Raw genomic sequence first — 14208 nt, forward strand, 5'->3', positions numbered from 1 at the left:
AAAGGTCACCATTATGAAAGTGAAAAGACAACAACCCACAAAATGGGAGAAAATATTTACAAATCATGTATCCGATAAGGAGCTTGTATCTAGAATATAGAAAGAACGATTGTAACTCAACAATAAAAAGACACATAACCAATTTAAAAATGAACAAAGAATTCAAACAGATATTTCTCCAAAAAAGAGATATAAATGGCCAACAAGCACATGAAAAGACTGTTGACATTAGTAGTCTTTAGGGAAATATAAATGAAAGTCAGACTGAGAGACCACTTCACGTGCCATAATGGCTCTAATCAAAAAGACAGGGGCTTCCCCCTACAGCTGTTGTCACACACAGTTGTGAGGTCACCCAGGCTGCAGCGACTTGCCCCCAGCCTGAGGAGGAGGCCAAAGCACAGAGGAGGGCATTGCCGAAGGGCAGAGGAGGTGAACGCATCCTGACTAATATAACTAAGAATAACGACATGGTTCCTGAGTGCAAGCTTTATAACATCCCTACTTTTTAATCCACAATTTGGGAAGGCAGTCTTTTCCCTTTCCCTATCTCCCTTGCCTCCATAAAGAGGGGCCTTTAAAAAAATTATGGTAAAATATACATTATATAAAATTTACCCTTTTAACAATGTTAAGTGTATAATTCAGTGGTGTTAAGTACCTTCACATTGTTGTCCAATCATCACCAGTATCCACTCCAGAACTTTCTCATCATCGCAAACTGAAACTCTGTACCCATTAAACATGAAGAGGGTCTTAGGAAAAAAAAGGACAATAGCAACTGTTGACAAGAATATGGAGAAACTGGAACCCTCGTACATTGCTGGTGGGAGTGTAAAATGGTGCAGCCACTTAGAAAACTGCCTAGTAGTTCTTCAAAATGTAAAGTGTAGAGTTAACACATGACCAGGTAATTCCGTTCCTAGGGTGTATACCCAAAATAATTGAAACTATATAGCCACAAAAATGTGCACATGAATGTTTGTAGCAGCCAAAAAACAGAAACAAGCCAGAAAGTGTCTTGGCACCTAAGTGTCTATACATGGATGAATGAATAAATAAAATGTAGTATATCCACACAATGAAATATTACTTGGCCATAAAATAGAATGAAGTACTGACACAGGCTACAACAAGAATGAACCTTGAAGACATTATGCCAAGTGAAAGAAGCCAGACACAAAAGGCCATGTATTGCAAAATTTCATTTATGTGAAATGTCCAGAAAAGACAAATCCACAGAGAGAGAAAGCAGACTGCCTAGGGCTGGGGCGAGGGGGATGCGAGTGACTGCTAAAGGGTGTGGAGTCTCTTTGTGAGGTGATGACGAAGTTCTGGAATTAGATAGTGGTGATGGTTGCGCAACTTTGCAAATGTACTAAAACCCTCTGCATTGTACACTTTAATTGTAAATCCATTTAAAAGAATGGATTTTATGGTACGTGAATTATCTCTCAATTTAAAAAGAAAGAAAGAAAACACCCTCAGAAAAGCACAAACTACACATGATGACGATCAGCAGCTCCTGGAAGGAAGGGCAAACTCATCTGGGATATGTGAGATCTGGTGGGTTTAAGAAGATGCACATATCATGTCTAATATAAGAAAAAAATGCTCATTGTTTGGCTTCCCACTTGGCTGACCTAAAAACTAAGTGTTTCACTCATTAAACAAATATATATTTGACATAACTAGTCTTTCTTGTGGGTTTTCTTGATTATTCTTTTGGTCTGATAATGTTCCTAATGAAGACTGACAGTCCTTATATATTCTATTTTATTTCTTTATAAATAAAAGTTTACTTTGGAAGGTAGATATCATAATTCATCCAGAATCTACTGATGCACTGTTTGGTGACGTTTAACCAGAAGGCACACGTCATTGCCATACAATTTTTGCCTGGCTACCCATAGAGTGCCCAAGTTTTTGCTCTTACTAAGTAAAATATGCAGGCTGACTTTAGAGCAGGTCATACTAAGTGATGAATCAATGATTTGTGGAACTAGAGGAAAATTCTTGCCCAAAAGCTGACTTGCGTCTACCATGGTCCAAAGTTTTGTACCCAAATCTAGACCTAAAATAGTTTTTACTTCTTTCTTTATTCCATAAAGGGCTTAAAGCTAGTTTTTTTTAAAACTTGGTTAGTTTTGCTTGTGAAATAGCCCTAAAAGGGAAGGGGAGTTTTATTTCCCTAAAATCTCCTATCCTTCTCAGACAGCAGGCAGTCTTAGGGAGATTAATTTTTTTTTTTTTTTTTTTTTAATCTGGATGAGGTCAAGTGTGAAGCAATACGTGGGTTACTATGACCTCTGCCTTCCTGTCCCTTCTCTGTCCTCCAAAGTTTTTTAGGATAATTCCTCAAGGGTTTGCAAGTTCTAAAGGCAGATTCAGCACCAGTGAAGAGTTCGCAGTGGAGCTAGGTACCTCCCTGGGGCCTCTTCCTTATATCAGCTGCTCCAGGACAAGGCCAGCCATCTGCCTCATATGCTCAAAAAGACTGTAGCAAATTCCTGCACCTGGCTGCATCTTCTCTCCACTTTTAGCCTTGAACGCTCTTCTTCCTTTGCTGAGCTTCTCTCAAACATAACAGAAAGATCAGGGCTGTTTCTGCTCCATGCCAGAGAGATCTGTTGAAATAGCCAGTCTTTGGACTTTGATTTGGGGTCTAAATATTTCGCTTGGAGAGACAGGCTTTGTCTTAGAGAGTAGTTCACCTTCTGCCCTCGCTATGCCGGATCCCACTTTAGACCTTGGCCCTTCACTCACTGGGTCTCTGTGTGTTTTTGTTCCAGTGCCTGGACTTATTTTTAACTCCTCGAGGGACCACTGCCAAGGCCTCTGGCTCAGCGCTGCTGACAGCCTGGTCAGTGGAGGAGCCCAAGGCGGCCAGTGGGAAGGCACACGAAGAATCCACACGCTGCAAATGAGCCCTCGGATAATTTTCTTGCTTAATGCTGGTCTACAAATTAATTATGCATTTACTCTGATTTCAAATGTTCCGGAGAAGCTTATCATTTAAAGATGTTCGTTGAGGAATCCTTTGTAAAGTAATGAGGTTTGCAAATAGGTTTTGTTTTGCAGAAGCAAAATCCAGCACCATCATTTAACTTTTTGACCTATTGGAGTTTGTATTGGTACCCATTGGGTTTTCTTGAAGAAAGGCTCACCTTTATTTAGAAAGAATAAAACTTTCAGCACAAGGACTTAAAGTCTTGAATTTGTATGCTTTAATTTGCCTTCAGATCAGAATTATATCTGTATTTGCTCAACTGCATAAGCGATCTTGCCTCTTTGGTTTTGAAAATGATGGTTGTATACTCTTAGGATGTGATAAGATTTAGGGCACATTCCTCCAAGGTAACTGTACAGACCCTCGAGTCAGGCCGCCTGGGTTCCAGGTCTGGCTGACTGGAGCAGGCTGCAGAGTCCCCCCGTCAGGACAACGCAGCTGCTCACCTGGGCAGGAACACGTCCATCCTGGCTCTCTTCAGGCTGGAGGTCCAGATGTGGAGAATGCTGGCTGTGAGGTGAGGCTCAATGTGGCTCAGTGGGGTGTCTCTGTCTCTCGGCAGCACCAGGAGGAGACTGGCCGCACTTCCCAGGTACGGCAGCTCGAGCACCCCTACCTGATGGCCCGCGGGGTCCTGGAACTGGCCTGGGGATTCAGCGGATGGGGGGTTAGTTCTGTCCCAGGAGCCCAGGGAACCAAACAGTGCCAGACCCTGGGAAGGGCCAGCTCACAGAACTGCAAACAATGCATTTTATTAACAAACACGGTGTCCACCTCCTCCTCAGGGAGCAGTTTGAGGCCAAAGACTGTGGGGAGCTGTGGCCATCTTTTCTACTCCTAAGACCTAGAACATCTCTAAGATATTCTCATGGGGCTGGAGTCCCAGGGCCGGCAGCGGCTGGGCAGGGTGGGGACAATGGCACACGGGAGAGCCTGTCTTAAAGGGGCAGCCAGTCCAATCCTGGCTTGTTGTGGCCATGTCAGGACCCAGGCTCTTTGTGCCACATTTTCCTATCTTTCGACAAAAGCTCTAAACCCAGATGTCACGGGAAATGTCTCAATTTCGAAAGCACTGCACAGGCCTAACGAAACAGGAGTCCGGGCTGGATTTGACCTGCTGTAATTTGTACCCTGTAGGTCTCAGGATGGACAGCTGGGAGCTTGTGGGCAATGGCAATGGCTGGCTGAGGACAAGTCCAGGCCATTGGGCAGAGCCTGGTTTCAGAAGCGTGTGATGGGACGGTGGCAGGTGGCAGCAGACCCAGATGGCCAGAGATCAGAAGACCCAGCGAGGGTTGCTGGTGAATGCAGAGGCAGTGGCCAGACTCAGTGACAGGGCAAGATGGGCAAGTAACATGCAGCATCCAGCTGGGCTGGGGAGACCTGGCGGTCTGTGGCAGCCCCGGTCTTGGGTGGAGCTCCAGGCCTGATCCCTTCCCTGGGAGGACCGGGAGGCCTGGGCCTTAGTGTCGAGGGACAGCTGAGTTGGCGGGTCACTAAGGCAAAATCTTAGGATCAGTGGGGAAAGACAGGGGCGTGGTTCATACTCCTTATTGTATCTGTTCAATAAATATTTGCTCAGCCTCCATTATGTGCCAGCCACCATGCACTGTACGCTGGGGAGAGCGAGAGCCTCTCAGAGCCTGCCTGCCAGCCAACGCCCAGCGGACAGATCAAGCAGCCTGGGTCACAGCAGCGACGGGAAAGTGTTAGGAGCAAGAACTACAATCCGCTGTAAAGGTATATTTTACTTATTCAATAGACGTTCTTTCATTCCCATCTTACTTGACCTCAATTAATAAGTATTGGTTGAATAAACTAATGAATAAATTCCCTGAGAACTCACAAGGGTCCTGTATGGAATCAAACCAGGATGATAGCAAGTTTTCTAAACACCAAAGTTCCTAAAACACTGATTCAAGTCTCGCTGGCTTAATTAGTGAATAACAACATAATTAGTCCCACAAGCCAGAGGGAGCTGAGCCTGCAAACCAGGGTTTGGCGGGGTGCCGGGAGAGGAGGTGTGGAGGGGGCAGGGCAGCGGGGGATGGGCAGCGGGGTCCCTCCCCCCCTGGCCTCGTTGGGGCCCCACCAGAGCATCCACAGCACACACCAGTCTGCTGGTTTGGGGGGCAGCCTGGCGTACTTCCACCGCGAGGGGGATGAGTGACAGTGGGCAGGGTGGGCAGGCAGAGAACCCTGGTATTTCAGGCCAGTGGCACTTTCGGGTGGACATGCTCTCGAGAACCTTCTAGACTGGACTCTCAACCTTCCATCCTTTCTCAGCCCCGAACGCTGAGGCCGGTGTTCATTTTACGGGAGTGCCTGCCAGGGGAAGGGATTTGCCCAAACATTCTTGGTTTCACACTAACTCCCCCCTTCACTCAGCGCAGAAGGAAAGGCCAGGCATGAAATCTGGTTTCTCTTCCCCGTCTGCTCCCTCACTATCCTCAGAGTCTCCGGCTCCCTTGTCTGTCCTTCCTCCGTGGGCCCCGCACAGCCGAGGCTATCGCAGGGATGCTCAGCCCCATCCTTTCAGAGCGAAGCCCTGGCCTCCCCTCCTGCCCTCACAGCTCCCTCCCGGGCTCTCGCGGCTCACCGTAGTTGACCTCGGCCGTTTGGTACATCATGGGGACCTGGAGGACGACGTCCCGCGCACAGGTGAAAGGCAGGAGCTGAGTGTCCGAGAAGGAGAACCGGTGCCGCCAGGCGCTCTGGAAGGACACGGTGCTCACCAGCACCAGCTGTGCGGAGCCCACGCCGCCGCCGCCGCCGCCTTGCTCCCACGTGGAGCCCGCGGGGCGCTCGCCTGCGAGCAGAGAGCGGAGCGCCGCTGTGACGCCGGCGCCTGCGTGCACACCCTCCCGGGTGCCGAGGCATCCCCGAAACTGGGTTTGTAGCTTGCTTGTTGGTACTTAGTTGTGGAACTGTAGTGTTTGCAACGAGCTGTGGTTGGAGACCATGCTTTAATTTTTTTCCGAACAGCTTGGGATGCTCTGGCTTGTACCGGCTGTGTTCCGGCTGTGTTCCGGCTGGGACCGGTTCCCAGGAAGCGCGAGGCCTGCGCAGCTCAGACAGACCCCTGGGAGGGACTGGGCGCTGTGATGGGAGACGCTGCACGGTGTCGCCTCTACCCCCCACCCCCATGGCCCCAAATGCTGCTGGGCCTCATGCCTGGCAGAGCCTGTGTTTACACAACAACGTCCAGGGCACGGACTTGAAATTCCGCGCGTTGCCTGAGAGAGGAGCGGGCTGCCCCCCCGCCCCGCCCCCAAGGCGCCATGTTGCTCCAGCTCGTTATTCATTTACTAAACACACACTTTGTGCTAGGCTCTGTCTTCAATGCTGTAGCAAACCCTCCCCAACTCCTCCTGCCAGTTCTATTGTTATTCCCAGCTTTAAAGATGGGGCACCACGACTCAGACAGGCTGTTCAAGGTCACATACTTGTGAGCTACAAAGTCACCATCCGCCCAGTTACCCAAGACAGAGACCTTGGATTTGAACCCAAGCAAGCAGCCTGGCCCCGGTCTCGGGGCACCAACTACCCCTCTTTCTTGGAGGACCATCCATTCCCCGGCGCCGCTCCGACCCCTACCCGCGGGGTTGATAGCAGCAAACCGTGGCCTTGCGTCTCCCCGCAGCACAACAGCTGCAACGGGGAGTTAAACGTTTTTAAGTAAATTGAAAGACATTGTGGAACGTTGGAGAAAACTGAAAGAGAGGAAACCTCCTCATCAATAAAGATCTTAACGTCGGCATTCTAACTCTGCACTCCTGCCGGCATCCATATTGTTCTCAATTCGTAAAGTACGTCGTATTCCTTGTTCTGTCTTTTAAACACTGGGTCTTCAACGTTCTCCCTATTTCTGTGTAACCATCAAGGATGCTGGAGCCAGACTGCCTGGGTTAGAATCCTGGCTCTGCGGGTGCAGGGCAGGAGGCACAATTCTCTGTGCCTCAGTTTCTCCGTTTGTAAAATGGGGACAATAATAGCACTTAGCTCTTAGGATTACTGTGAGGGGAAACTGAGCTAATAGGCACGGAGCACTTAGAAGGTGCTAGATAAATAAACTGAGCACTCAGTAGATGTTAATGATGTTCGTCATCTCTGATGGTAATTACAGCTGCATGATATGCAGGTGCTATAATTCATTGAATCATCCCTAATTGCTGGACAGGTAGGTTATTTGTCAGTCTTCTTTGATAATACTGGGCTAAACATCTTATTACACACAAGTATTTCCTTAAGCTAAATTAATTCCCAAGATACCACTTTTGGGGCTCCTACTGCATCTTGCTATGAAGGGAGTTAGCTGTCGATGAGAACAGAGCTCAGTGGGAACACATCTGGGGGGCATTGCATGGAACAAAGCCTGCAGGGCTCGGCTGGGGGTGGGAGGCTCTGAAGAGCGCCCTTCTGGGTGTGCCGCGTGCCTGCGTTTGTGCCTGTGTCTCTGGGGGTGGGGGAGGGGCAGAATGGGACCAAAAGTGAGCCTTGCTTCACTCAAGGGTAGGGTCTGCCAACAGGACAAGCTTCTGCTGCAATTGAGGGCGGCCTGAGTACCCGTCGCCTGGCTTCTGATGAGTAACGGGGTGGGGGGGGACCTGTCTCTTCAGCCCTCCGCCATTAGCCTCATCAAGGTGGACGGTTTTCCTTTACCTGTGGTCTGCCTGGGGGCCCATCCGTTGGCCAGGATGGTGGTGCCATTGGGCTCCCTGAGGTTGGCTGCCTCCAGGCTGCTGTTGGCCCACTGGGAGACCTGCTCCACGAAGCAGGGGGCGAGTGGCATCCCCGTTTGCACGTAGAGGGTGCAGGTCAGCTCCAGCTTGGAGCCAGGGCTGGCGCTGGGTAGCGCGGCATAAACAGCTCGAAGCCACTCTCTTACCCTTGGGTCTGCAAAAAAGATGTTGGGATCAATCAAAATGGTGAGTGTAAGAGAGGAGTTAGCCCCAGCTCTGCTTGCACGTTGCATGGGAATAGGACCCCAGAGGCTCCACTCTTTATTTCCCGCGGTTCATCCACCATAGACAGTCAAATTGGTAAAGTCATAGCTAAGTTGCTCAGGAATTAGCCTGGATCCACAGATTAAAAGTTGAGGGGGAAGAAACCATGCTAGATTTGAAAGAAATCAGGCTGGGATTAAGTCAAATAGAAAAACACTACCAACCTCCCAGAGACTATGCTTCCCAAACATCTTGAGTCAGAAATGTAGCCCAGTGCTACATTCCCTCGTCCCCCTGAGCCCCAGCAGACAGCCCGTTATTCATGTCAGCGAGAACCTGCAAGAATGTTGAGGAAATAATAGGCATTTGAGAGAGTCGATGGTTTCCACCTTCCTGATGGCAGCTGGACTTCTGGTTATTCACTACTTACACAGGAGATTGCTTCCTTCTCTCCATAATCAATAGTGGATTTCTTTTTCATGCTATTGTTCACAACTGCGGGTCTCTTTCCCCCAGCCCTGGGCATCTGGAGCTGGAGCTAGGCCTCTCGCCTGCTGCTGAGTCACGACACACTTGAGTATCCTCCTGACACGTGCAGGCTGGGCTTTTCCAGCAGTCAGGACCCCTTCCCAGGCAGGCTGCCTCTGGAACACGGCCCTTCCCTTGTCCTCCTGGCCTCCCCTTTGTCTTAGGCATGGCCCAGTGGCTCCCACAAATCTCCCCTGTGACACCCAGGCTTTGCGCCCTATTCCTGCCCCACCCTGCCCCTACTGGCTCTCCCCGGGCGCCAGGTAGAGTGACTCTCTGTCTTGGCTTGGGGGTCCGTCCACACCATGTCCCATCCTTCATGTCACAGAGGCCAGGCCAAGAGGCAGCAGCAGACCCCTTACCCCTGACGTGCCGGCCAGAGTCCTTCTGGGGACACAGGCACCCAGAATACACGCCGGCCAGGGTCCCCAGCCACCAGCCTGCAGAACGGGGTTGTGGGCAGATTCTACTCCACAGAACTTTCGCTACCAAAGCTGCTTCTTAGAATCTACAACTGTGCTGCTACTCAAGTGCTTGCTTTTTATTTTAATGAGAAAAGCCATGAATGAAAAAAAATACCCATCAGATGTTCCTCTACTGAGGAAGGTCATAAGTACTTATGGAATCATGTCCCTGTAGAATGTAGACTGTCTGCAGGGGAGAACGGAGACATTTCTGTGGTCCTTGGTGTCACGTGACCTTAGGGGATGGTCACAGAGCTTTCTGTCCTCTCACCCTCTCTGGCCCAGAGGACCAGCTGTCCTTCTAGCCAGGCACGTCCAATTAGCAGAGTCAAGAGGCTTGAGAAATCTTGTCCCCACCTGAGCCTGCTTTGTCCCTACCATTAGCACATTGGAAGTGCTTTTCTAGATGCTGCTGGAATGAACAGACATCGTCAGAATAAAAGATACTGAAGGTTGACGGTGTTCACACTGTTAAATGCTCTACATGCATGATCACGGTTAACCCTTTCTAAAACCCTGTGAATTAAGTGCAATTATGATCTCGTGTATAGATGAGGGAGCTGGGGCTCAGGCAAATTAATAAACTTGCTCAGTGTTACCCGGCGTCACCCCCCTACTCCCACCCTCTGGTGAAGGGCAGGTGGGCTGGGAACAGCCTGCGCCTCTGCTCGGGAGAGCCTCACGAAGCCTCCTGTTTTGCTGCGTTTCCTAGGTCTTGTCTGTAATGGGGCAAAAGGGACGGACGTGAGTGGTGACGAATGGCTCCCCCCTCCGCCCCAGCCCTTGAAACTGCTGCCTCAATTCCTCTCTCCTCCTCCTCCCCTCCTACAAAGCTGGCCTTCCTGCTGGAGGGGCTGGGTGGCTCTAACAGAATGGTGAGCGAGAAGGAGGGAAACCAGGGTGCTGCAGTAGATCAGGAATGCAGTGGGAGGTGTGGAGGGTCTGAAGGGAGGGTCCCTGGGATGGCGCAGAGTGGCAGGAGAGTGCTAGAAGAAATGGTATTTTCCGAGTCCCGCTGCAGACCAGCCTTTGAACTCATTTGAGAGACCAGCTTGGAAAGAGCCTTCCTTCTCAGTACATTAGCTGAACTGAACGTCTTGAATGTGACGCTGAATCCGGGGGCGGCGGGGAGGGGTTCTGGATTGTAAGATTAATGTATATAAAGTTCTCAGTTGTCAATTCGTGATGCTGATTAAGGAGGGTTAAGTTTCGGATGGTGTGCAAAGGGTTTGGTTGAGCTGAGAGAGTGATGAGGATGAGTCTGGTGAAAACTCAAGAAGGTAAGGTGCTTAGATATGTTTCTGCAACTGCTCAGTAGTTGACAGTGGGGCTAAAGCATTGAGGAAAGAACATAGGACGGGGGTCAGAAGATCTGGAACTGGAATCCACTTGCCTGTTGGGTGAGCTGAGTCTTACCAAAGCATTAACCTCTTGTCTCATTTGTAAAATGGGGACTTTAGGAGGCCTAGCGATTGCATGTGGTTTCTATAAGGACCAAACGACATAATGACTGTAAAAGTGAGTCCATATGCATCATAAAACGAGATTCTTACCCAGAGGCCAGGCTACCTCCCTCTCTGAGGCTGCTGTTCCCAGCATCATTCTTGTGATGAATAGAAAGCTGTAAAGCGTTCTTTATTAATCTACCTGGAAAAGCAATGGAAATGCCTCGAACTTGGACCATTGGGAAATCGTGTGTTTAATGCAGCGGAAACAAAGGTATTTTGGGGGGATATCACTGGTGCCTGTTCTGAAACTCATGCTGTGCTTTAGCACCAGCAGGTGGGGATCCTGGCAGAGCTGCTGGTGGTCACCTATTGGCTGGATGTCAGTGAGAAGACAGGGCCCGTGGGTCCCACTGTGAACTTGGCTGGATCTCTGTTGATCAGACGGGAACAATGCCCCAAGCCCCTGGACCGTGGGTTCATGTTCCTGGTCTGCACCCACTTGTAAAAGAAAGGCTGGGCCAGGGCAGGGGTGGTGGGCAGTGGCAGGTTGTCTTTCAATCAGCACGCACGTGATTCTCTGAGCAATTTTGTGGCAAACAAAAATCCAGGGGTATTCTATAGACTAGAACTCTGTAAGCAGCACATTCCTGTTTGTAATGATTAACCATGGCTCCATAAGATAATGAAGCCATTTATGAGTAAGGAAAAAAAAGGTGGGATTATGTTCCACAGAGTCTGACCATTAAGCAATTCTGGAAGTTTGGTAATTCTTGAATGGGCTCTATAGAAACCCTGTTAATCATCATATTTGGTTAACCAGGTACCATGATTGTCCCTGTAAACAAAGAATTGACTGTCATCAGTTCTCTTTCTCTGCAGGGTAACTGCGCTCGCATTTCTCACTTTCCCCCTAACCCTGACTTGTGTGAGAATCTGTTTCAAGGCTGAAATACCTGCCCCTCTTTCATATTCCTATTTATTCTTCATAACCTAGCTCAGGTGTCATGTTTTCTGGGGAGCCTTCCTGATCTGCCAGTGGAATAAATCATTCCCTTCCCTGTACTAACTTATTTCAAATAAGTACACTCACTGCCTTGTGTTAGAATGTGTTTCTATGCACATCGTTCCTATGAGACCGAGCTTTTGTGTTCAGCAGTTTCCTTACATACCTGGCTGCTAAATTCCTGGCATAATACCAGCCCACGCGGCAGGAGCTCAAAAGTACTTGATGGATTGCGTAGCACTGAATCTAATGTGGCTATCCAAGAGTGACTCCATGGATACGTGCATTTCCGTGATATACTTGCTGAGGAAAATTCAGCTTGATAACTTATGCTTGTCTTCACTTATCCCCAGAGAGAAAACACATTTGTCTGTTGGCCAGCAGGCCCACAAGAATTGTTTTGGCAAAGGACAGGGTATGGATGGAGGGGGACAGGACCCACAGCTGGTGCCCTGTGGCCTGATGTTTGGAGTGCTCACCTTTACTTGCCAACTCAAGACTCCAACTCAAAGGAAGCTCTCGCCATGACTGTCTTGGTATTAGTTCCTGCGCTTTCTAAAAAGTATTAATTTATACAATTGTAGCTCCCATCCTTTTTTTACTGGGATCTTATTCTAAGAGAAGAAAAAGCTGTGTGCACGAGTGTCTGTGTTTGTATGGAGTTGGGAGGTTGGGACCAAGGCCAGGCTTTGCCAGACCCTGAGTGTGGGCCGGGCGTGGCTGACCTGGCATTCATGAGACTCTTGCCGCCACTGTTACTTCAGCTGTTCTGAAGCCCATAATCATAGAATTATGTTGGTAGGTATGGCCCTGCCTTGAAGTCACAGATTTATGAAAGCAGGTTGGTCAAGAGCGCGAGCTCTGGAGCCAGACAGCCTGGGCTTGAGTCCCAACTCTGCTGCTTCCTAGCTGTGTGACCTTGGGCAAGTTGCTTGTACTCTCTGTGCCTAACTAGGCTCATCTCTAAAATAGGTTTGATGAGATAATTACCTACCTCAATAGGGTTGTTGGGACAATGAATTAAATTATATTTGTAAAGTGCTTCAAGCACATCCTGACACCTAGTAAGCACTATGAAAGGGCTTGTGAAATGCAACTGAGAAATTGCCACCAAACCTAGGGTAGAGGGAACCCTAAAAATCATCTGGAGTAACGATGCAGAGTTTGAATGCCTTCTGCTATGCACTTGCCCGGGGGCAGCCTGAGCGGGAGGAGGGTGCGTGTGAGCAGGGCAGTGGGCGTGAACAGCAGGGTAGGGGGAGCAGCGGCCCGCTTACCGTGGACGGTGTACCCCAGGGCCTGGACCAGCTGCCTCCGGGTGTTCCCCTGGGCTCCGAACTGCAGGAGCTCCAGAGGGATGAACGCGCCGGCGGGGGAGAGGACCAGGTTGGTTCGGTTGCCGTCTGTGGCCACGATCCGGTAGAGGCGAAGCGCGAGCTCCGTCCTCAGCAACGTCAGGTCCTCAGGGAGGTCGCTGGCTCCGCCAGGGGGGCCGGCATGAAGGAGGAAGAGAACGAGCAGGAGAGACCTCATGGTTCCTGCCGTGGAGGGAAGAGGTGCCAGTGAGGCAGGAGCCGGTCCATCCTGCAGAGAAGCAGGCATCGGGCGCGGGGACAGGCTGAGGGTGACAGTCACTTAGCTGGCTTGTTACCCGCCCCTGGCCACCCGCACGGGATGCTTCACTGTATCCTGTTGTGTCTGCATTAGAAATACTGAGAAACCAAACTGTGCGTTGGAAGGCCTGGATTTTAGGCCTGCTCTGTCACTTACTACATGTGTGACCTTGGGGAAAGCTCTGGTCAGACCAGAAGCAAACCATTATGTTGGAAAATAAATGTAAGAAGTACATCCTACTCATTTTTCTTGGTACTTAGCTAGCTTATAGCTGGGCCGTGTCTATCATTAATAATAATAGTAACAACAAAGAATATACTATGTTAAAAAGGACTTTATATTTTCTCAGTTAATCATTACAACAATCTTACAAGGTAGCTGTTATTATACTGTAAATATAGAGATAATGAGGTTTAGAGAGCTCAGTGGCTCATTTCAGAAAACAAGAGGATAGAAAGAAGCCCGTGACTCCAGTCCTGGTCTCCCGTGGGTGGTACATGAAATACTGGGAATATAAATGCACATTAAAATATCGAGCCATGAGCTAATTGTACCTAGGATATCAGAATTCTTATGATGTGAATTATTCTCATAAAAAAGAACACTTTCACAGAGAGTAGAATGATACAAATATAACTCCTACTATAGAAATGTACCCCTTCGAGGAAGAGAGTGCATTAGTTGGAAATTAATGCAAAGAAAAGAAGGTAAAGCAAAAAGTGTTTTCAGTGACTATGCTACACAGACAGCCAGCAGCAATTTCTGCTACGTTGTCTGACTCTGGCGTCAGACAGGACTGGTGTGAGAGAGGCCCAGTCCAAAGTCATGTGAGGATGAGAAGTTTGCATGTAAAGCCACTGGACTCAAAGGTGTTTATTTCAGATAAAGGCCCCACATGGAAGAGCATCCTCTCTTTCTCAACTCTTCCATCCTGTAGCCAAGCACAAAGGCAGTGCCTGGATGACTTGGCATCTCAGGGGGAGGGATGTGCGTGGACGTGGGGGTCCTTCTGTGTGTGTGTGTTTGGAGGTGGAGGCTCCCAGCCCAGGGTCATTGTGAAATGACCAGTTCCCCGTGCTCTTGAAGCTCCTATCACCTCCCGCAGGGACAGAGCAACCAGACCTTCATGCCCCTGGGCTCCCCGTGACCGCATCCCAGCCGTGGTTCACCGCAAATGAGCTGTTTACTCACGGAC

At 49.3% G+C, this 14208-nt stretch overlaps 2 protein-coding genes across 3 annotated transcripts in view; one reads left to right on the forward strand and one right to left on the reverse strand.

Moving 5' to 3' along the window:
* The window catches only part of INTS6 (integrator complex subunit 6), a 109435-nt gene extending 106278 nt beyond the window's left edge, over nt 1-3157 (forward strand). For both annotated transcript variants that reach the window (XR_011071000.1, XR_011070999.1), the window contains exon 20: nt 2793-3157. The gene's annotated coding sequence lies outside the window, so the exon portion shown is untranslated. The remainder of the gene's footprint in view (nt 1-2792) is intronic.
* The window catches only part of SERPINE3 (serpin family E member 3), a 30189-nt gene extending 17257 nt beyond the window's left edge, over nt 1-12932 (reverse strand). Inside the window, exons 1-4 of the mRNA XM_068526644.1 lie at nt 12677-12932; nt 7673-7906; nt 5610-5819; nt 3457-3655 (exon numbers count right to left, since the gene is read on the reverse strand). Of these exons, the coding sequence (XP_068382745.1) occupies nt 3457-3655; nt 5610-5819; nt 7673-7906; nt 12677-12932 (899 nt within the window). The remainder of the gene's footprint in view (nt 1-3456; nt 3656-5609; nt 5820-7672; nt 7907-12676) is intronic.
* Between the last annotated feature and the right edge of the window lie 1276 nt (nt 12933-14208).

This window comes from Eschrichtius robustus, chromosome 18, assembly GCF_028021215.1.
Source record: "Eschrichtius robustus isolate mEscRob2 chromosome 18, mEscRob2.pri, whole genome shotgun sequence".
In the NCBI taxonomy this organism is placed as follows: Eukaryota; Metazoa; Chordata; class Mammalia; order Artiodactyla; family Eschrichtiidae; genus Eschrichtius; species Eschrichtius robustus.